This window comes from Sceloporus undulatus, chromosome 4 (genome assembly GCF_019175285.1).
Source record: "Sceloporus undulatus isolate JIND9_A2432 ecotype Alabama chromosome 4, SceUnd_v1.1, whole genome shotgun sequence".
NCBI lineage: Eukaryota > Metazoa > Chordata > Lepidosauria > Squamata > Phrynosomatidae > Sceloporus > Sceloporus undulatus.
Window position 1 is genome coordinate 21,192,020 of NC_056525.1, and position 23,551 is coordinate 21,215,570.

Sequence of the window (23,551 nt, forward strand, 5' to 3'; positions counted from 1 at the left end):
CGAGGTGGCGGTATGGAAACTGCGGGTCAGAAACGGCCCCAGGTGAGGCGTCTTCACTGCCCCCCATGTGGAAGCCCCATACACCTGAGCCACGCCCCCGGGGAGGGCGGTCTGGAGGCTCCGTATTCAGCAGAATACACCTCCAAGACGTCTTCCCCTGCCCGTCTGTATCCCACCAATATCTTAATCTCTGGAGAATACTGCCTGGCAATGAAGACAATACTGAAGTAGATGAACCAATGATCAGATTCTGAATAAGACAGCTTCCTATATGAGTAACAGATTGCTCTCTGTTGTGAAATGTTGATATACAGTTGGGAAAGCTGCCAGCCTTAAATACTAAACTGCAGGCATCACCTCTTAATCAAGTAGTAGGCTCACTTTAAAGTAACAGCCATAACCCATCCCTTGTCTAGACAATCCATGTGATAAGAAGGGCAATGTTGTGCTGCATGGATTGGTGGGATAGAGCCCCTTTTTTTTTTATCATAGAGGAGTTAGCAGTCTGAAGGACAGTTACTTAAGAGCAGTGCTTCTCAATTATTTTCTGTCATGCCCCCCTAGGAAGAAGAAAACATTTCGCGCCCCCCGCGCGACTGTAAATAGTATCATTTGTCTATAAAATTGTTATAAGTACACCTCTGCATAACAGAACTTCGCACCCCCCTTTACGGAGCCTCGCGCCCCCCCCTGGGGGGCCCGCCCCACTATTTGAGAAACACTGCTTAAGAGTAACCCCTGCATTGATCTTTTTCTTGGTGACTGCACTGTCCCAATTATTAGCACATGGATGAGTGGAAAAACAAAGAAACAAGTTTTTCCCTGTTAATCTTAGTGTGTATGTGTGTGTGTGTGTGTGAAAGAGAGAGAGAGATACGTGTGTGTATCAGCTGATACAGACAAGACAGCCTTTGAACTAGCTAAATGTAGCATCAAATAAATCAGCTATTTACCAATCCACTATCAACAGAACTTTCATATCTGCCAATGTCAACTCAGAGTATTGTTCAATGAAATACATTCATTCATTTGGCTGATAGTCATCAAATGATCAGACATCAAATGATGTGTATCAATAAAATACAAAGGGACCAATCAGTTTTTCTTTTCTTTTCTTTTGGTAATGTCCATTAACAGTACAATAAAATGATTATTTACAAATCAAAAGAACTTGGGACATGTGGCAAAAGAAGACATAGTAATATACCATTCCAGAAAAAAAAAAAATGGAATTTAAGACAAAGGTGAGAAATAACTGCCTTTGAATTCATAATATCAGTAAATGTTGGCTCCTTTGCAAAAAGAACTACAGCTCTTTAACAAAGTAGTTATCACACTGATTTGGCTTTTTGCTCAGGGAAAAGGAAGCAGAGGGAAGTACTGCTGCCTTCCAGCAAGATGTTGCTGTTGTTGTGTGTGCTTTATCTAAGTTGAACATTTTCTGTGGCTGAGAGTGTGTGAGAGTGCCAAACGGGGAATTGAACCGTGCTCTCCAGAATTTGTAGTTGAACGGTAAAATCACTATACCATGCAGGATACCAGGAGCAAATGCTGCTTTTGAGGGAGGACTCAATGCATGGCCCCAGCAGCTGAAATGTGGAGGGCTGCATGCTACTTATAGGAATTGTTTGAAAATATAGTTTTTCATTCTGTTACGGATGTGCACGGGAAAAAAAACACACAAAAGTTCTCTGTGTATATAGCTCTTAGCTGTATCAAGGCATTTACTGGTACACTTAATACCCTTGATGATCTTCTTTGTTAGAATGAACAAAAAAATTAACAGCACATTTTGCAGTAATGGACCTATATAATATCCAACTTCCTTCCACTTCTCTCTTCTAAGCTCTCATACTTGGACGTTGCTCAATTCAATCTCATAAACTTCAAAACAAACTATTTCAAATAAATATTTAAGCCTTCCTGTTAAAATAACAGGAGGAGAAGTAAAATTATTTAGATTAGGGGAAGAGACTAAAGCCAGATTTCTCATACTGAGTCATAATTTCTTTATACTCCTCTGGCAGTCTGAATTTAGTCTTTACAGTATTCTCACATCCTGTGGAAATTTTCGGCAACTGGAGAGTTAAAGGAAAAACATGCAAAAGATTTTTTTTTTACATTGTCCACTGTACTCTGCTAGCAGCCTAGAGGTTAAAACCATAGCAAGACTATTTATAATCAACAGCAATGTAGTATCTACAAATCTCACTTAAAAAGACTGGCTTTACTGCCTTAAAAGGCTGTCAGAACGAAACTGGGGGGAAATCCAGAAAAACTCAAGTTACATTTTACTTATGTTATCTGAAATACTATTGTTACTGAATCCCCCAACAAGGAACTTAAGTGGTTAAGGAAAGATCATTGCAGAATACAAGCATTTCATGTTAAATATTAACTCAGTGCATGTGACGGAGGCCGGCACAACAAATGGAAGGACTTTAGGTCTGAACGTCCCTGAAGGGCAATGGATCCTAAACTTCCCCCCGGTTTCCTAAATTTGGCTTCAAATCACCTGTCTTTTCCAGCAGCAGGTAAGTTTATGAATTCTGAACTTTTAGATTTTTTTAAAAGAGGTACATCTGTTCTAGAATACTCTACAACACAATCTTGTACCTACTAACCTGGGAGTGAGTCCAACTGAACACAATGGGAACTTATATGTAAATATGTACAGTTTTATTGGGGGGAAAAACCCAAATGATTTCAGTCTAACTTCCATTCATTTTCAGCATAAAATGTTTCATTGAGCAAATGCTTTAAACTGTTCCTTTAGATATCATCTTTTCCTTTTAAAAGGTTAAACCAAAGCAAGAACTTCTGATTCATTTTAAATTCAAAACCTCATGATTCAGCAGAGCTACAGAACAGGCTAAATCTGCAAGCACCTCTAAATCCAGAGCTTAGAGCTTTTGGAACACAACGTACAATAATTTACTCTTGTTTGACCAACAAGAAAAAAGGCAAAATAACATATTCAATCTCTTGTTGGCACTGCTCCTTCCTATCAACTCATTATTTTAAAAAGAGAAAGAGAAAGCTGAAAAACAAACATACAGAATACAAGTCTTCTGGTGAGTTTATAATTTTTCAGGTTCTGTTGCTCTCTAATTTTAAAATTTCTTATAAGACAAATGAGGAGAGATATTTTTTTAAAAATTCACAGAAAAGATTGCTTGAATTTAAAAAAACAAACAAACAAACAAACAAAAACCCTCCATAATGAGAAGGGAAATGTAAACAGCTAAATTACAGGCCAATTTTAAAAAGTATTGCAATGCTTGTAACATTGTGCTGCTCTGGTATTATTTGGATTTTTATGTCTCCCTACTGGTGTGGGGCTTGGTGCACATGGCCCAGAGCTATGGGCATTTTTTCATCACAGTTTGATGAAAAACAGTTGATTAAACCACAGTTTGGGTGGTTTAATCTGTAGAGAAAAGTGACACATGGAAGATTTTGACTGTGGCCAGATAGCTTCACCTGATGTCCCATTTTGTCTTTCACAATTTTAAAGTACATTGGTTTGTAGCCAAAATGCCTTATTTCAATCATGAGGCTACAGGTCTCCCATTGTTATTGTTTTTCCACATCCTTCTGTTTACCAGAACACGCAAAACCAGATAATTTGAATTCTGGGAATTAAAAATACTGTGGTATTAGAATTGGTGAATAAGTTGCCCATCCCAAGATATCTCAGAATCCCTGGGTCAGTGTTAGAGTCCCTTTACATATAGTACCCTTTGATGTAGCAAACACATTAAGCTTTTTTCTTTTTCTGTTTACACATATGTTAGGAAACTGTACTTAGTGAGGGATTCCCAATGCACTTGACAGATGTAATATCAGACAATGGTTTGACAAATGAGAACAAATCTGTGTACTTATACATCCCCATCTCCTCTGTCCACTGTTTCCTGGTTTTCATGAACCATTATGAAACTGCCAATTTGGCTGTCATGACAAACTATAATTACAGCTACATCTCCAAACTACAATCTGCAAACCTACTGCAAAATATAGTTTTAAAATTGTGATTTAGAGACAAGCTGCTAACCAATGATTGTCAGTCTTGGACATCAGTGGCAAATCCTATTTGCAAAACTAGTAGAAGAAATCCACAGAATAAGGTTGTGCGTCAATGCACCATATATGCATACTGTGAAATATGTACAACTAATAACAAATCACAATCTATATATAAAATTTCATGAAATCAAATAGAGAGAGGAGCTCCACATACGACAAGCATCATGAAATGATCCTGAGACACACTATAAAGAAGTTAAAGGGAATTCAATATGGAAATAAGTTACCATTTGCTGGAATCATGAACATAGGAAGATGTGTTATACTGCCAAGACCATGGTTTCCACTCAGACCAGTACTGTTCACTCTTAACTGGCAACAGCACTCTAAAATTTCCTGCACAAATGTTTCCCAACTCTGATACCTGACACCCTCTGAAAGGGAGATATTGAAGCTGAACCTGGGATAGTCATCAGGCAAAGAACACCCTCTATCAGTGAGCTTTGCCCCATGTCTCATTAACCATTAATGCAATCACCACCATTACAAAGGACTATCTTCCCTCAAGATTGAACTACAAACACCTATACTGTAGTTTGCACAGGCATTATAAAAGTTTACTTCCTGGAAAGGCTCCATCCACTCCCACTGTGACAGCTGCTGTATTGTGTTCTGCCTTCAAGTTAAAATGACACCAGACAACTTTCTATTTCAACACCATTTAGAAGAACTAGTGGATTACAACAGTATGTATGTGAAATCCTGTCCACAAATACCTTTAAATTACTAATAAGGAAGTTAAAGTGGTGTTGTTTTTAAAAAAATGAGTTGGCAAGTCTGTCTTGACATGTTACAACAATGGAAATACACTATCTAATCCCCCCACCACTCCCTTTCTCTTTCACATTAGCACTTTCAGAGAAAGAGAGAAACTGGGTACAGGAAAAAATAACACAGGTTTCAAAGATGCATGTAAAATCCTGAAAGAGCAACATGAATCTATAACAGCCTAACTCGCATTACTCTGCTGTAGACTCCAACTGTCCTATTTATCAGGGATCATCTATCCATCTATTGCTAGAAAATCAGTGTTCCCAACAATGCGTTTGGGTTGGGGTTTTGATAAAATATTATACAACAATTAAATTGATTTTTCTAGCCAATGTGCTAAGAACAGATCCCGCTTTGCTTTTAAATCAATGCAGAACAGATCATGACAGAAATCATTAGCAGGAGCTTTGGAAGTCTCTTTTGTCATCAGCAGAGAAGGATACTCCTATCTGTTGAGCCGTGCTGGCTGGGGACTTCTGGTAGTTAGAGTCCAAAAATGTGATTTCCCTACACTCTGCCTGTGATATGCTGGTGACAAGCAGTGGGCCAAAGGGCTGCACTTCTTGTTCTGCCATGGGGTGACCTTGGATGTAGGTGTCACTTAGTTTTTCCACAAGCCCCAGCTTTTTATACGTTCCTCTTTGACTAGCTTATGCCACTTGCAAAGGAACTGCTCTGTAAAGGCTGCCACAACCATTCCTTTAAATGGTCAAACTGATAAAGAGGCTGGCTGCTCATGCTGAATTCAAGGAGGACTAAAAATAGATGGGCTGTGATTCACACAGTTTGATCTGGGCATCATTTTTTGATCTGGAAATATTGCTGGTCACAAATTTCAAACACTTCAGAGCGTCTATAGTCATTCTGTGGGCAAAGAGTGATGTTGAGACACAAACTACTTTTTGTGTGACATTTATGAGAAAACAGCTTTAAAAGTCTTCATTGATGTGCAGAAATTGCTGCCTCTTGTTGCTGTGCTTATTTGCTTCCCAGTGACAGTGCTGTGACAAAACTGCTTACAGGTCTGCCTAATCCAGAATGATGTTGTGGTTTCTCCCATTACTTATCACTGTTAACACAACCTTTTGGATTCTACAATGCAACCAGTGCCACCCTTCTATTCTATATAACTACCACACAGAGCGATTTACAAACCTCACTACGGTGTACATAATGTCCATTATGCAATCTATTCTTGGCTCTGTTAGTTACTTGGCAGCAGGCTGCAATCGGAAAGCACGCGTGATTCTGTTTTGCTCAGAAAACCTTGCGTCCACCTTTCAGGGACTTTCTCCTCCCCTTCCTCCCTCCTCCCCTTCTCCATATCATCCAACGACTGATGTGAGTGCTGAACATTTGCAGATTGAGCGGATCCTTAAGGCACATATTAAGATACTTGCTTCTATGTACATGTTTACATAGTAAACCTATCCCTTATGAGCCTCTAGGCAAACACTATTCTATGGGGAATGGTTTTCTGATGTTTTTCTTAGGCCCGCACAGGCAGCCCCCACAGAAGAACAGTATGACTAAGGGAGAGATAGGGCTGAGCAGCAAAATGGATGCATCTTCCCTCAAGCACTTCACAGAAAGGACTTCAACAGAATGAAGTCTGGGAAAGGGACAGTCTTTCGACCTGAAATCCTGGACATGCCAGTAAGGACAATGAGCTTCATTCTTTCAAATAACCATTATTTCTAAATGTGTTCCTTTCTTCTTCTCCTTTTTTGTATACTTTGCTTAATAAGCTTGATAATCAAATTAATATGCAGCTTGAAAAATATAACTGATTTAGATTAAAGTTTAGATTTTGAGACTACCAAAAAAAAAGTCTATGGGAAAAAAATTAAGTAACTGTACATATTACTGTGCTGATACTATGCTGCACTGTGTTTGTTATCATATGATATGAGAAATTCACTAATGATTGATTTTAAAAAATGACAGATTCATAGTATTCTTGATTTTACATAATAACATTGTTTCAGCTGAATAAAATTTTCAAGCATGTGCTATAATAACTAAATGCATGCCAAGCAATTGTTTGTTTATATAGTAGTCAGAAGTATTTTAACCAAGTATTCCCCTTTCTAAATCTGTTTTCTAGTGTTGCATACATCCAGCATCTAAACGTTCAAGAATGGATACCTCACTTCTGAGGTCTAAGGAAACATACTCGTACATTGAGAAGCTTAGGACATTTCAACAAAGTCAAGTTTGTATAAGAACATATTCAGAAATGCCTAACAGTAAACAAATGCTAAAATAGGTCGAGAAACAGTAAATGTAAATAGCACTCAAAGACCCAGCAATGTTGACCAGCAGGTCAGTTTTTTTAAAAAAAATATGGAAGGACAAACTTGAAACTTGTTTCATTTTTATACCATGCATTCAAAAGTACTCTCTTGGGGCTAATTAAAGCAATGTAAATAACAAGGGGAAAATGAAGCAATCCTTCAGTTTAGATTTCATTATAAGCGTCAGAACAAACAAACAAAAAAAACCATGCTACTGCAAAATTTATAGTGGTTGTGTGTGAGCTCTCTTTGTACATGGGCTCTGAACATGAAAAGGGGAGTGGGGATCAGCAGCTAACCCCAAACCCATTGCTGTTCTGTTCACCCTCTATACATGAAAGGCAACCAGCTGCAAGAAAGAGTGGCTACTGCCTATAAAAGCAGCCTTCCTTAAAACTTCAGAATCCTATTTTTCCAGGAGTCTAATAGCTCCAGGAAAGCCTTCACAGACAGAGGATGCTCATATTGCAGATGTTCACCTTCAATGTGTAGAAAGCCAGTGAGAATCTGGGAATGGATGGAGCCAGCTTACCAGTCCCTGCTCCCCTTCTAGTATGTCAAGCAGAACAATCTCTGAGAGATTTCGTTATCAAACAGATCAACTGAAATCAATGGAACAAATTAATCACGACAAAATTAGTTCCATTGAGATCAGCAGATTTACACTAAGCATGACTCTGGTTCCAACTTATGATGATCAGTTCGTTACCAGACTTTCTCCCTGCTTGGAGGCAGATCTTCTTAAAATTGCAGTAAACCAAATGTATGTTGCATACAATGCAGAGGGAGAGTGCAACAGTATCAGAATCTAAAGAAGTGTGCATGCAGCTCCATATAGCCAGTAGTGCTTTGATTCCTATTTCTCAAGCAGTAACCCTGCCTTGACCTCCAAAAACAATAAATAGTTTGTGATACAGCAAGGGAAGGGGGATGTGGAAGCAAAACCAAGTCAACATTTTGAGGTGTAACAAAACAGTGTTATGTATCCTGACATAGGATCAGAAGTAGCCTTCTGTAAATTTCTGTTAGGGGTGTATGGGGCAATCTAAATTAGTAATAGCTTTTTAGATCAAATATACTGTATATAAAAATGCCGAACTGCAGCCATGCCCTGAAGGGCTACTTAGATGTGACAGGATCAATAATGAAATAAATTAGCCCGCTTTCTTTTATTCTTCCCTTCCATTCTGTTTGCAGCTACTACTTGTCCCTATCTGCAAGTAGGGGAAGAAAGTTCCAGGAACAACAGACTAGAAGGAGATAAAGTCCTCAGAGAGAGGGTGGATCTCCTGCTTTTAACTGCATTCTCTCGCTCTCAACTCTTCATATTCCAGCATCATATCTATCATGCCCAGAAAAAAACTAAAATTGCTTTTAACTGGGAGATGGGGAAAACTCAGACCCTATATGCTAAATGACAGACTGATAAAATCAAGACAGTCCTTAAGACACAACTGAACCTGTCTTTCAGAACACCTGTGTTCACAGAATGAAATCTAATAGTATGCTTAAAGAGAGATTTTCTCCTACCCTTTAACAAGATAGCTCATAAGAGCTTCCTCAGAATGAGTCTGATTGCTGTTCTTTTTCTCTTTCATCCTCTCAGACAGAACAAGAGTAATTTCACAGAACTATGGTCAAAAGAAAGCATCTGGATTGCAAAAGATGAACCTACTTGAGTCAGCAAAATCTGGGTTTTACGTATGCATCATGGGGTGCATCTTCATCTTTGCCTTTATTTATATAAGGAATACCAGACCCAAGGAGGAGCAAGATGCCTTCTTTGAATTACCAGAATGTAGCTCTTATCCAGATGAGCTCTGCTCAGCCCTCTTTCAAGGGAAAAAAGCTGCTCCTCAAATTGGCCATTTATGTGAGGAACATCATCACACAAAAGAAATGCTCACCTGCACACAAACCCCTTGCAATTGCTCAACACTCCAGAAGCAACTCCACTTCATTACAAGTCCACTGTCAGAAGAAGAAGGGAACTTCTCTTTGGCATATATCATCACCATTCACAAGGAACTGGATATGTTCATTAAATTACTCAGAGCCATTTATCTGCCTCAGAATATTTACTGTATACACATTGATGAAAAGTCACCAGAGGATTACAAGATGGCTGTGGAAACCCTGGTTAACTGCTTTGGAAACATTTTTATTGCATCAAAGAGAGAAACTGTTGTTTATGGAGGATTTTCCAGATTACAGGCAGATATCAACTGTATGAAGGATTTGATTCATTCAAAAAATCAATGGAATTATGTTATTAATTTGTGTGGACAGGATTATCCTATCAAAACCAACAAAGAACTAATTCAATATATTAAAAGCAAATGGAATGGTAAAAATATGACTCCGGGAGTTGTTCAACCACCGCACATAAAATATCGAACACATGTGAGTTATAAAGAATATGTACATTCAGGAAAATCTAAAGTTTACCCAACGAAGAATAAGAAAGGGGAGCCACCACATAATTTGACTATATATTTTGGGGGTGCCTACTACATACTCACTAGAAAATTTGTAGAGTTTACACTGACTGATCCACGTGCAAAAGATTTGCTTGAATGGTCAAGGGACACCTATAGTCCAGATGAGCATTACTGGGTCACCCTGAACCGCTTACCAGGTAAGCAGAATTACCTATAGTTCTCTCATCAGTCATTTATCCTTTCAGTTTACAAGAGATACTGAATTAATAGTGCTTGATATTGAAATCAAATTATTAATTCCAAAGTTTTTCCTGACTTCACACAACCTATTTAGTTAAAATAGATAAACAGATAAACAAGGGGCTGTTTAAATATGTATCAGGTTTACAAGATAATTTCATTTTGCCCTTAAAGAGAAAAATAATAATTTAAAACCACTCTCATCCATGGTATACATTATTAAGTTTCACAAGCCATGTTATGTGTGCCCCGCATAATGGTTCATAGCAAACAAATGTTCCCAATGATTTCTTCATTTCTGATTAAAATAAAAACTTAAATATTAGCTTGTCCTAAAAGATAATACTGAGTGTGGGAGTTGGTTCTGGGCTATGACCACATCTATGAAGCATGTGTCATTTCAAATATGTTCGGACAACTCCTTTTTGGGGGGTGATATGGCTATCCCAAACAAGGATCTGAAGCTCTAGAACACAGTAGGCCCTTAATATCCACTGGGGTTCGGTTCCAAGATCTGCAGTGGATACCAAACTCCATGGGTGCTCAAATCCCATTATGTACAATAGAACAGTAAAATTGTATCCCTTATATAAAATGGCAAAATCAAAGTTTGCTTTTTGGATTTCAAATATATATATATATATATATATATATATATATATATATTCAAGATGTGAATCTGTGAGTGCAGGATCAATGGATATCAAACACTGACTGTAGATTGAGGGGTTTGAGATTGGTGGTTTGGTTCCCATCCAAGGTCACTTCCAGAGCATGTCTAATGTGTCAGCTCACTAGCACAGTGTCAGCTGTGGTGGAACCAGCATAATTCATCCCCATAGTGGTCAATGCAAAAGTGGATAATTTTCAACCTTGGAATCACATGAAGCTGTCAGAATAATTTCAAAATCCCTTTACTAGTTATCATTTCCGACTTCTTGTAAGACTAATCTGATCAAGCAGCCCATTGGACAGGTAGGAAGACTGAGGAGAGGGTGAAGGAAAGAGGTGTCAGAACGAGAATGACAAACATGAAAGAAAATAACTTTTGATTTTGGTCCCAAACTATTCCTGGCATGGAGACCCAAGCAGATTACCCTGAGGGACTGCAGCTTCCTGCTTTTAGACAACTCCTTTCACCCTTCTCCTTGCAATCAGAGGGGGTCATGATGTTTGTTAGGCTACAGCTATGCACTGAAGAGGTTTTTCCATGCTAGACATGATTATACTCTTCTAAATCACACCCTTGATGGTTCTCTCACAATGAACCATTTAAACCCACATCCTTGATTTTAAAAATGCAAGCTCATACTTGGCAAAGTTTTCAGATGTCTTTTTGATATCAGGAATCAGGATTTTCACAAAACCCCACCCTTAATGAGATACTGGGTAGAATTAAGGAGAAACAGAATGAAGTCATCACAGCTCGTCTTATTTCTTTTGTAGAGTTTAAACTGAACACCACTACCAACAATTATAGAATAATATTCTATAAAGAGAACTAGGATTGTTGAATATTTAGTATTAATATATTTGCCCTTAACTGCCTTCAAGTCAACCCTGACTCATATGACCCTATGGATGAGACATTTCCAAGATCCCTTATCCTCCACTGCTCTGATTAGTAACTGCAAATTCATGTCTGTGACCTCCCTGATTATCCATCCATCTGGCGTGTGTGGTCTTCCTTTGTTTCTACTACCTACCTTTTCTAGCATTATTGTCTTTTCTAGTAACCTTCTCATTATGCCTTTACATTATTCAGCCAAATTACGACAGTTTCAATTTAATCATCTCGACTACCAAAAAGATTTCAGGTTTGTGTTGTTCAAGGACCCGTTTGTTTGTTTTGGCTGTCCACAGTATCCCAAACACCATTCTCTAGCACCACATCTCAAATGAACTGATTTTCTTTCTTTCTGCTTTCTTTATTGTCCGGCTCTCACATCCATACATTGTGGTGGGGAAAACAATGGCTTGGACAATTCAACTTTAGTGCTTAGAGATATATCTTCACTCTTTAGGATCTTTTCTAGTTCTTTCATAGTTTCCCTTCCCATTCATAATCTTCTTATTTCTTGATTGCAGTCACCATTCTGATCAATGTTTGATCCTAGGTATGGGGACTCTTATTCTGATTTCTTCATTGTCTAGGCTGAATAATGTACAGTGGGCCCTCTCCTTACAAAGGAGATCTGTTCCGGACCCCCCTGCGTAAGGGAAAACAATGGGGCACGTGCATGCAGTTGTGGCATGGGTGCACAGGCACGCACACCATTGTTTTTATCGTTGCACGGCTTCTGCCTATGGTGTGAGCGCACTGTACTTCTTCTGTGGTCGTTATTTTTGTTTTCTGCCTTTGCAGTTTCTTCTTTCGTCATCCTTAGTAATTGTTCAAAGTCTATTATGTTTTCCACTAGTAAAATTGTGTCATCCACATATCTTAATTGTTGATGTTCCTTCTTCCTGTCTTCACACATTCTTCTTCTGAGTCAAACCCCTGCTTTTTTATGATTTTGTTTTGCATAAAAGTTGAGCAAACAGGGTGATAGAATGCAGCCTTGCCTTTGTTTCTCTGAATTCTGTTCTAACAGTATTGAGTATAGATTTCTCATTAGACTATCATGTGTCTTTTATATTGTTTTATGCTGGTCATCTACTGTAATAATAAATTTCAATCATATGTAGTGGCACTCTCATATCTTTGAGGGCATTCCATAGCTTTTTGTGATTTCCTTGTGAAATGAAGAAATAGTAACACTACAACCAGAAAATTAAGAAGGTTATCGCATGGGGGCAAAACTGTCCCCCGATGTGTTCTAACGAGCACGAGCACAGACGCGCACAGAGCGTGATGGGAACCTGATGGGAACCAGAACGCTAGTTTACCGCACGGTGGAACGCCGCCGCCGGCGTTCCCATCAGGTTCCCGATGTGTTCCAGGAGGCGCCATTTCTGGGAACAGTTTCAAAAGCGTTCCCAGAAATGGCGCCTCCTGGAACACATTGGGAACCTGATGGGAACGCCGGCGGCGGCGTTCCACCGTGCGGTAAACTAGCGTTCTGGTTCCCATCAGGTTCCCATCACGCTCCGTGCGCGCCCGTGCTCGTGCTTGTTAGAACACATCGGGGACAGTTTTGCCCCCATGCGATAACCTTCCAAGTCTCTAATATAGAAAAAAAAACCATAACGATTAGTCACTGTATAAGTAGTGATACCGACAGATGGCACATAAATTCAGACAAATATTTATACATATATATATTCAAAATCACAGTTAACTCTGATTTCAATTTGATTGTTAGATGCTCCAGGTTCTACACCAGATTTACAGTGGGAAGGAAACATACGAGCTATCAAGTGGAGAGATCATGAAGGAAAATATCATGATGGCTGCAAAGGTAATATAATATAAATGAATACAGCATGGGCTCTGTTCAAGACACACAAACATAGGCATCTGCCAAGTCCTGATGGTACAATCTCCATTCATGATCCAACATGACCCAAATTATTCTCACTGAGTGAAACAGAAGCTGGACAGCAGCAGAGCTGAACATTGTACTAGCTGAGCTCATCCTAGTTCCAATTTCTCAGCTCTAAAATAGGTGAATATTGTGCTTAGAACCTAAACACAAGATGTACTCCATTATTCATTCAGAAAAAAATAAAATAAAAAACAAACATATATTTAAATGTCTAACAGATATTTTTGGTTAAGGTCTCATTAGTAATTACAAAGCCATCATTATTTATTTCCTTCGAAGGATTTTTAAGTCATGTACATGGTTATTTTTGCCTCATCTATTCCTCTCTGGTCAGCAACACTGGATAGCCACTTCTAAAATCACCCAGTGAGCTTCATGAGTTAGCTTCATGGGTGAAAATTTCAACCTTGGTCTCCCCAATCCTAGTATGATACAGTGACTAACTATTGCATCACGCTGCGTATTAGCAAGGTCACAGGGGAGAAGTTCATTTATTTCTTTTAAAAACTCCCATTAATAATGGAACACATCTGTAGCTATATTTATGAAAGATGTTGAAAGGACCTTGGTAATGCAATAGTTAAATGCCAGTACTGCAGCCTTTCACAGCCACAAGGTTGTGAATTCGATCCTGCAAGGCTCCAGGGTCAACTGAGCCTTGCATCCTTCCATAGGTCCTAAAATGAGTACCCAGCTTGTTGGAGGCATTTAGCTTACACATTGTAAACCACTTGGGAGCACTTAAGTGTACTGATAAGTGGTAAAGAAATGTATTTGTTACTTGCTACTAGATGTTGCCTAATTAATTTTTAGTATATTGAGTCACTATCAGCAATCACTTCTCCATTTCCTTTGGAAACTTATTTTCTCTCCTCTAAGGATCCAGAAATGGACACAACTGAAGAAGGAGAACTGAATGGCTAGCAAAATCCAAAGGAACAGAGTCTTATTTTCCTAAACAGACTTTACCTGATCACGTTTGCACATTCTGGTCCCAAATGTACATACCAAACTATGGGGTTTGACCCACCACTAGATACAATATATGAGAGAAATGCCTCAGGAAATGGAAACTCCTGATTAAGCTAATTAAGAGGAAGAAATATTATTCAGATCTAAAAATATCCTACAAAGCTTTCAGTCTATTGATGTAAATAGCAGGGGCAAATTCTTTTGAATATGTTAGGGTACCTCCTATTGGTAAAGACTAGAGATGTAAACACGTAGGGGGAAAGGCCCCTGCTTTTTCTGAAGTCTCCCCCACAATGGATAAAAATTGATTATAGAATATTTCTTTTATAATGATGAATAAAATAGTTGGAAAAGATCATTTTTCTCCCCTCTTCACATTATTTCTCAGAACTATGTAACAGGTAGATGGAAGACTGTGTATGGCAATGCTACTCAAAGTGGTCTGTAGGCAGGTTTGAGCCAGTCCAAACTATTTCCAGGATAACCAATGGATACAAATATAGCACTCATTCTTGGAACATTATCAGGTGTGCGTGCACCAATTCCCCAATATTAGCCTGAATATATCATCAGATTACTCCAATTCCTGGCTCTGATTTTATTTTCTCTGTTATTTTTATGGGAACGAGTGTTTTATGTCTACTGGGCAAAATGGAGGACAATTTGGTTTTGTTAGGCAAGGAATACTCAGATGTGGTTTTGTCAGTTCCTTCCTCTGAAGTACTGTATAGCCAACAGTATCTGGTTGTTGTTGTGATGGTGGTGTGCCTTCAAGCCATTTCTGATTTATGGTAAATCCCAGGGTTTTCCTGGCAGGTTTCTTCAAAGGGGGTTTGCCATTGCCATCCTCTGAGGCTGAGAGTGTGTGATGTGACCCAGTCATGCAGTGGGTTTTTAAATGTTCAAACAGTGAATCAAACCATTATCTCTAGAATCATAATCCAATGCTTAAACCACTACACCACACTGATTCTCACAGCATCTGATACTAGAAATATTTTTTTAAACTTATGTTGATGTTTTCTTCTGCTCCCTCCCCCCTTGATTCTCACATAATTAAGGACCTTGTATATTAGTAAGCACAAAACAAATAAACAAACAAATCAGTTTAATATTTCATGTATATTTGCTATATCAAACATGACAAATCAAGTTATACATAACACATTTTATGTACCTAATGTAATTTCAATCTGTAAAGGGCAATTATCTTGCATTTCTTTTTCAATGGGGGGTAATGTCTGTCTCTTCCCCCATTTCACATGTAAATTTTACATGTCTAACCAAGATTGACTGGGATGTCCTATATGCTGCAATTTGCCTTTGGATGCAGTTTTCAAAATCTTATTCCTACCTACACCAGCAACAGGGAACATTTTTTTTTATTTGAGAGCCACGTTGCTAAATAAAACTTGCTAGTTGCCCTTCCCACAAAATACACACATCCTCACAGCCATATGCAATCATGCATTCATTCTCTCATTTGCACAGATATTATTCCTACTTCTGTATTGCAATACCCTATTTGGGTCTTGAGCAAAGAATTGAGCAAAGAATTCCAAAATAAAATGTGATATGTACAATGGAAAGGGAAGTGTGAGAGAACTGTTTCCATGGTGCTTTTACCACCAAAACTGCATATTTCCCTAACATGTCCGTGAGATTACTTTGATTAATCTGGCACAAAGAGATATCACTAGAATGGAATCAAAAGCAAATGAAGGTTGAAACTAACAGGAAGTCTACAGGCATTGAAAGAGATGGTATGTCATGGCTATGAGGTCTAATTTAAGACAAAGAGCTACTTTTTCTCACTCTGTTATACAGTATAATATCCACCTGGAACTGCATGCACTTCCTGGAATGTACCTAATTAAGGCATTTTTAATTTGCAATTTCTCTTTTGCAGGCCATTATGTCAGAGACATTTGTGTGTATGGCCTCGGAGACTTAAAGTGGATTATTGACTCTTCTGCTCTGTTTGCCAACAAATTTGAGCCAGGAACTTATCCACTTGTTATGGAATGCCTAGAGAGGCATTTGAGGATGAAAGTACTCCAACAGGCTGAAGTCCCATTAGAAGCACACTGGCATTTGCAAGGACATGAAAGTGAACATCCAAATGAACCATGAACAATATCCGGAAGGCAAAACAAAACAAATGGAAGTTTTTTGATTTTTAAATTAAAACAACTGTACACATTCCAAAGAACAAGAGTTGTGGATTCTGGGCAATCACATTGGTCAACAACAATGAAAATAAAAGAACTTCTTCACAGAATAAAGAATCACTGTGGACTGAATTTGATATCATTATCCTGACTTCTCTAGAGCCATCCCACCCTCAAACATTCCAACAGGAGCATATGTGTGGCTGACCAGTTTCCCAATTAATTAAACAAGTATTGTTGCTTTGATTAAATAGAGCCCTAGCCTTCTAAAAGGTTGAACAGTATTTTAAGAATATGAGTACTGTATATACTCGACTATAAAAAAAAAAGTTTTTTTATTTTTTATTTTTATTTTTTTTGTATGTCGAGGGCAAGTTTTGGGGCCAAAATTATGGATTTTAATATGACTTGTGGATAAGTCGAGGATACAATTTAGGGGCATGCAACAAAGGATATAAAGGACAAAGGTTACTGTCTTCAGTCAGAAATGTCTTATTCAGATCCTTCTAAGCCCAATTCCTCTTGGCACTCTTTTGAGGTGAAGCACCAAAGAGGTGCCACCACTGCCATTTTCCTACCCAAGTATTCAAAAAGGCCAGAAGCAGCATCATAGTGGAAAGAGTAGAGGAGGTTGGTGCTTCTTTTGGGTGTTCCCATGATGAACTAAGCTCTTACCTTTTGCCACTCTACTCAGAGAAGAAGAGTGAAAATACACTACTTACACTGATCCGTGGATAAGTAAACCCAGCTTTTTGGGGTCAATTTTTTGACAAAAATTTCTAGAGGTATACATGAGTATGTACAGTACATATGGCATTCACATGTATGCACCATTTCAGAAGCGATAGATTTTAATTAAAAAATCCACATATGATTTTTAAAAATTTGTCTCCTAATACAAATCTTGCTCTTGCAAATATATGCATCATTATAACCAAATGGTAGACTGGCCACACTTCAGACGGGCTGTCAACTCCCAGTTGATGTTAGACTACAACTTCCATCAGCCCTTCCTAACATAGCTACAAGTAATTGCAAAAAATGCTTAAAAGTGCAGTCCAACAACAACTGCACATGAGTTTGTAAAAATCACAGCAACTTACATTGGCCGTGCCTCTGAAGCTGGCTCATATCAATATCACCATCACCATCCTCCTCCTGCTCCTCTTCTTCCTCCTCCTCCCCCTCCTCCTCCTCCCCACGCGGCTGTGTGAGAGGCCCAAGGCCCTGCACGGCTGTACGAGAGGCCCGAGGCCCAAGGCCCCTGGCCCCGCACGGCTGCGCAAGAGGCCCGCGCGCGGGGCCTTTGCCCCCCTTGCCCGCTGCCAAAGGCCCCGCGCACTTCCGCGAGAGGCCAAAGGCCCTGCGGGGCCTTTGGCGGCAGCAATCGGCAGCAGGACCGAGCAGGGGCCAGTCCCAACGGCTCGGCGGGGCACATGCAGCCTGTGGGCTGTAGGTTGCCGACCCCTGTATTAAACAATTGTGAAAGTTAATCATTTCCTACTGTCAGCAACCCCCCTCTCCCAGCAAAAGGCAAGACCTATATTGAACACACAAATCTTTTTGTTTTTGTGAATACAGAAAATATAATGCACTCATACTTTTTAAAGAATGTATGTGATGGTTTGCTGTTGTTGTTGTTTTATTTATTTAATTTAAAAATGTGGGGAAAGGAATGCCCAACTGGAGGCCCATGGACATGTGGTAACAAATGTCAATGTCAGCATTGGTAAAAAGTGTTCAGTTTTATTTGGACAGGAATAGAAAATTCTTTTGGAAGGTGAGAAGCAGATGGGTTCAATTTATTATTGTTATGTCTCTCTGAAAGTTATAATAAATGCCCCAGTGATATTCATGCCTATATACTCCAAAACTGAAATTCCAATATGGTAAATACCACCAACCAATTATAAAGGATCCAAGCTGTGTGATAAAATATAGTTCTGGTCCTCAAGCCAACGACACTCTCTCCCACATCCACCAAAGCTGCCGAACACTGCCATCCCTGTTTTAAGTTAATTTTTGCAGTTTAATTCAATGTTTTTACAATAGCTAGTTCTATTTTTGTGAGTGTCATGCAGCACTGGAGCACCCTAAAGCCACACCGATAGAGACTGAGGACTTAAGTTCTAGAATAGGCAGTATCACTCCAGACTGGAGGTGTATAAAACTATTTTTGGCTATGCTTACTTGATAAATCTCTCCCTGAAAATAGAAAACTAGTAGTGTAGAGGAAACGGTTATATATGCTGTTTTCTATGCTATTTCAGAAATGGCTAGCTCCATTCACCCCTAGTCAGCAGTCTCAAAAGATGCAAGTCTATCATCTGCTGCATCCATTTACCTGATGTACATATTCGTTTAAGCAGGAGATAAAGTGTCTCAGCCAAGATTGAACTATATGGTCTGTAACAGAGAATGCTCAGAAAAAGAAAGCCGAACTACCATTTTTACTCTAGGAGAGCTATAACAATCTCTCAACAAAGTTAGATGTAAAAAAAACTCTCAAAAGGTCTGCCTTCATAGACAGAGCCTTTATTTTATGAACAAATCAACAGAAGCAAATACTTTCCACTTAATAATTCCCTCCCTATGCACCTCAGTCCTATGCAAACTCACAACCCAAATATGAACATTATATGCCAATTATACAAATATAAACGTTTTGTCTGAAAGTCTGGTTTCTACCTGTAATCCAGGGCAGTTTTACAATCTGAAGCCCTACAGAAAGTTTATTTAAGAAAATCAAAACTGGACAAACACAATCTGTAAAATGTGGACAAGTGGGCTTAGTGAAATCAACTGGAGTTACTCAAGCATAGCCCTATACATTCACTGCATCTTTCAACATCACAGAATCCTGATAGAGGAAGCTCAGACTGTCATTTTATTCTGGCTAGAACAATGGACAAAAATCAGAAAATTGGACAACCAAATCTTTTCCAACAATGCTGTACATAATCATTGCAGCACTGAAGCCCAGAAGAGAATATGTAGCAGATAAGCATCTTGTTTTCAACCCTTGAACAGGAAACTGAATGCAGCCTTCAAATAATAATAATAATAAGAAGAAGAAGAAGAAGAAACAGCCACAGAAAGGAAGCACTTTATGCACTCATAAAGCATCGTCTGTTTTCTCTGAAAAATGATTCCTCAAATTCCACTGCTAGCCCTGAGTTTGCAATTAGGTCCATTGCTTTGTAAAAACTGTATAATAAAACTAGCCACAAATTCTCCATGGGGATCCATCTCAATGGTATAGACCAGCTATTAATAACAATACTACATCTCTCAATATTTTAGCAAAAGGAAGAAGAAGGAAACGGTAGGGCCACTGCGTGAAGATGGCAAAATGCTAACAGAGGACAGAGAAAAGGCAGAAGTACTCAACACCTTCTTTGCCTCAGTCTTCTCGGAAAAGGCAAAGAGGGCTCAACCTGAGGATAAAGGAGCAGAGGACAAAATAGGGGAATTTCTGCACAGAATAAGCAAAGAGATAGTACAGGAATACCTGGTTAACTTAAATGAATTTAAGACTCCAGGACCAGATGAACTACATCCAAGGGTATTAAAAGAACTGTCAGATGTAATATCGGAGCCACTGGCAATGATCTTTGAAAACTCCTGGAGAACAGGAGGAGTCCCAGCAGACTGGAGGAGGGCAAACGTTGTTCCCATCTTCAAAAAGGGGAAAAAAGAGGATCCCAACAATTATTGTCCAGTCAGTCTGACATCAGTACCAGGAAATATTCTGGAGCAGATAAATAATGGGCGTCCTTTCCGGATGCCCCCAACCCTAGCACGTGCGGGGCGGGCACAAAATGGCGGCGGACGTTCCACACAGCCGCCGCCATTACAACGTCACGACCACGCCGCCTCTATACGGGGCGGTGCAGACAGGACGTTGTCACGCCGCGCCAGGGCGAATAGTGCGCCCCTTCCCCGGCCGCAAAAGGAGCTCCGAAACGAAGCTCCTTTTGCCGTTTGCGTCGCTGGGTGCAGCCTTCAGAAGGCTGCGCCCAACGATGCAGAGGAGAAAGGAGCCAAGCGGCCCCTTTCTCCTCCTCCCCGCCACCTCGGGGTGTCCTTGGGGCTTTAAGCCCCAAGGACACCCCTTTCCAGGCTGCGGGGAAGGGGCCTTTTGCTGCTTCCCCGCAGCCTGGAAAGCGGCGGATCGGGGCCTCATCGGCTGCCGCTCTCACCGCTGAGGCTCCGATCCGGCAGGGAAAGGGGCGGGTGCAGGCCGCCGCTCTTCAGCGGTCTGTAACCCGCCAGAGAGTCTGTGAACATCTAGAAGGCAATGCCATATTCACAAAAAGTCAACACGGGTTTCAGAGAAAGAAGTCATGCCAGACAAATCTTATCTCGTTCTTTGATAAAATTACCAACTTGGTAGATGAAGGGAATGCTGTCGATATAGTATATCTTTATTTCAGTAAGGCCTTTGACAAAGTTCCCCATGATATTCTTGCAAACAAGCTTGTAAAATGTGGGCTAGACAAGGCAACTGTTACATGGATTTGTAATTGGTTGACTGGCCGAACCCAAAGGGTGCTCAACAATGGCTCCTTTTCATCCTGGAGAGAAGTGACCAGTGGGGTCCCACAGGGATCTGTCCTGGGGCCAGTGTTATTCAACATGTTTATCAATGACTTGGATGACAGAATTGGGGGTATACTTATCAAATTTTCAGATGACACCAAATTAGGAGGAATAGCTAATACCCCAGAGCAGGGGTAGGCAACCTTTTTGAGCCGGGGGCCGGGTTGCTGTCCCTCTGACAACTGGGGGGCCGAAGCTGGGGGGTGGAGCTTCCACCCTCTGGGGGCGGAGCCGCATGCCGGGTGCGGGGCTTCCACCCTCCTGGGGCCAGGCCTCCTCCTCTTTGCCAGCCCCGCCCTGTCAGAGGCCGGGAAAGAGCTGGCAGGGCCGCCAGTGCTGGAGGCCTCCCCCTCTTTGCTGGCCCCTGACGGGGCCCCAGGCCCCATCAGAGGCCAGCAAAAAAGCCGGCGGGGGCCACCAGCGCTGGAGGCCTCCCCCTCCTTGCCGGGCCCTGACGGGGCCCCAGGCCGTCGGAGCCCTGTTCAAGGGCTCCGGTGGCTGTAGCGGGCCTCCTGGAAGCCAAAGTCTCATGCAACCTTTTCTGTGGTCGCGCGAGACTTCACCTCTGGGCGCCGCCATTTTTTCACCCAAAATGGCAGCGGAGTCTCGCGTGACCTCGGGGAAGGTCACGTGAGACTTCGCCACCATTTTGGGCAAAAAATGGCGGTGCCCAGAGCGGCGAAAAGTCACAATCGGTGGTGGCGGCGGCGGCAGCAGCAGCCAGGGGCCGGACCAAAGGCCTCCGCGGGCCGCATCTGGCCCGCGGGCCAGAGGTTGCCGACCCCTGCCCCAAAGGATAGGATCAAAATTCAAAATGACCTGAATAGACTAGAAAGCTGGGCCACAGCTAACAAAATGAATTTCAACACGGAGAAATGTAAGGTACTGCACTTAGGGCGGAAAAATGAAATGTACAGATATAGGATGGGGGACACCTGGCTTAAGGAGACAACAAGTGATAGGGATCTAGGAGTCCAAGTAGACCACAAGTTGAACATGAGTCAACAGTGCGATGCGGCAGCTAACAAGGCCAATGCGATTTTAGGCTGCATCAATAGAAGTATAGTGTCTAGAAATAGATCAAGGGAAGTACCGTATTTTCCGGCCTATAAGACGACTTTTTAGCCCAGAAAAATGTTCCCCAAAGTCGGGGGTAGTCTTGTACTCCGGAAAGCCCCTGGGTCCTAAAGAGAGCCCTCGGCAGGGAAGGCTTCTCTCAAAGGCAAAGGAGCATCCTCCTCCGTTCCTTCCCTCCTTTGCCTTCCCTTCCCTCCCTCCCTTTCTTTTCCCCTCCTCCCTCCCTCCCTCCCTCCTTCCCTTTTCCTTCCTTTTCTTCTCTTCCTTCCTTCCTTGCTCCCTCCTTTCCCTTCCTGTCCTCGGAAGGCAGAAGGTCTGTCTCTACCTTCCCTCCAGCCTGAGAGCCAGGCTGGCTACAGAGCAACCAGTCCTTTGGAGTCACACACTCACAGTTTTCAGCCAATCAGAGAGAGGGCTGGAGAGTGGTCGCCACCCCACCCTCAGAAAAGGGTCTCTCTCTCTCTCTCTCTCTCTCTTAGCCCCTGAGTCCCTCTGAGAGCCAGGCTACAGAGCAAACAATCCTGTTTGGATAGAGTCACACTAACAGCCAATCAGAGAGAGGACAGTGGTTGCCCCCCCCCCGCCCTCACAAACTACAATTCCCAGGATTCCCTGGTTTTTCAAGGGAATTGCCTCCACACTTCCAGATCCCAGCCCCAGAGAATGAGTCTACAGCATAATCAGTGTTGCCAATTTAAGTCCACTTCTGCAGGTGCATTTGGATTTAATAATGATAACAATAATGGTGATGATGATGATAGATAGATCTTGTAGCACCTTTGAGTCTCACTGAAAGAAAAGTTGGCAGCATGAGCTTTCCTAGACTTAAGCGTACTTCCTCAGATGCATGGGAATTGTAGTTCATTGTGGCACCAGAGCTCTCACAAAACTACAATTCCCAGGGTTCCCTAGCACTGAGCCAGGGCAGTTAAAGCAGTCTCAAACTGGATTATTTCTGCAGTATGGATTGGACCTTGAGCATTTTTAATAACCAAGGTCCAAAACACACTGCAGAAATAATCCAGTTTGTGACCACTTTGACTCTCCTGGCTCAGTGCTAGGGAATCCTGGGAATTGTAGTTTGTTGTGGCACCAGAGCTCTTTCTGAGAACGCTCAATGTCTCACAAAACTACACTTCCCAGGGTTCCCTAGCACTGAGCCAGGGCAGTTATTTCTGAAGTGTGTCTTGGATCCAACTAAGGCTGCATCTTCACTCCAGAGACAATCCAGTTTCATACCGTTTTAACTGCCATGGCCCAGTGCTATGAAATCCTGGGAATTGTAGTTTGTTGTCACACCAAAGTTTGCTGAGAAGGCTAAATATCTCAGAAAACTAGAATTCCCAGGATTCCATAGCACTGAGCCAGGGCAGTTAAAGCAGTCTCAAACTGGATTATTTCTG

At 41.0% G+C, this 23,551-nt stretch overlaps 2 protein-coding genes across 7 annotated transcripts in view; one reads left to right on the forward strand and one right to left on the reverse strand.

Annotated features, from left to right (window-relative positions):
• RTF2 (replication termination factor 2) overlaps window positions 1-23,551 on the reverse strand; it is an 87,409-nt gene that overhangs the window by 35,976 nt on the left and 27,882 nt on the right. The window lies entirely within an intron of this gene.
• Window positions 2,402-16,807, forward strand: LOC121928198 (beta-1,3-galactosyl-O-glycosyl-glycoprotein beta-1,6-N-acetylglucosaminyltransferase 7-like). 6 transcript variants are annotated; one of them, XM_042462583.1, is made up of 6 exons: window positions 2,403-2,534; window positions 6,354-6,516; window positions 6,968-7,075; window positions 8,764-9,795; window positions 13,144-13,239; window positions 16,208-16,807. In XM_042462583.1, the coding sequence occupies exons 4-6, from the start codon at window positions 8,823-8,825 to the stop codon at window positions 16,429-16,431; spliced, it is 1,293 nt and encodes a 430-aa protein (XP_042318517.1). In that variant the 5' UTR covers window positions 2,403-2,534; window positions 6,354-6,516; window positions 6,968-7,075; window positions 8,764-8,822; the 3' UTR covers window positions 16,432-16,807. The 6 variants fall into 6 exon arrangements, with proteins under 6 accessions (XP_042318516.1, XP_042318517.1, XP_042318520.1 ...); XM_042462586.1 differs by lacking the exon at window positions 6,968-7,075; XM_042462585.1 differs by lacking the exon at window positions 6,354-6,516 and having other exon boundaries at window positions 2,411-2,534.

Bases quoted from the DNA above. Each gene is read 5' to 3' on its own strand.
- LOC121928198 (XM_042462582.1), top strand. From the start codon at position 2,468: ATGGATCCTAAACTTCCCCCCGGTTTCCTAAATTTGGCTTCAAATCAC. The intron at 9,796-13,143 runs GTAAGCAGAATT...TTTGATTGTTAG, and splicing joins CACCCTGAACCGCTTACCAG to ATGCTCCAGGTTCTACACCA. The intron at 13,240-16,207 runs GTAATATAATAT...TCTCTTTTGCAG, and splicing joins ATATCATGATGGCTGCAAAG to GCCATTATGTCAGAGACATT.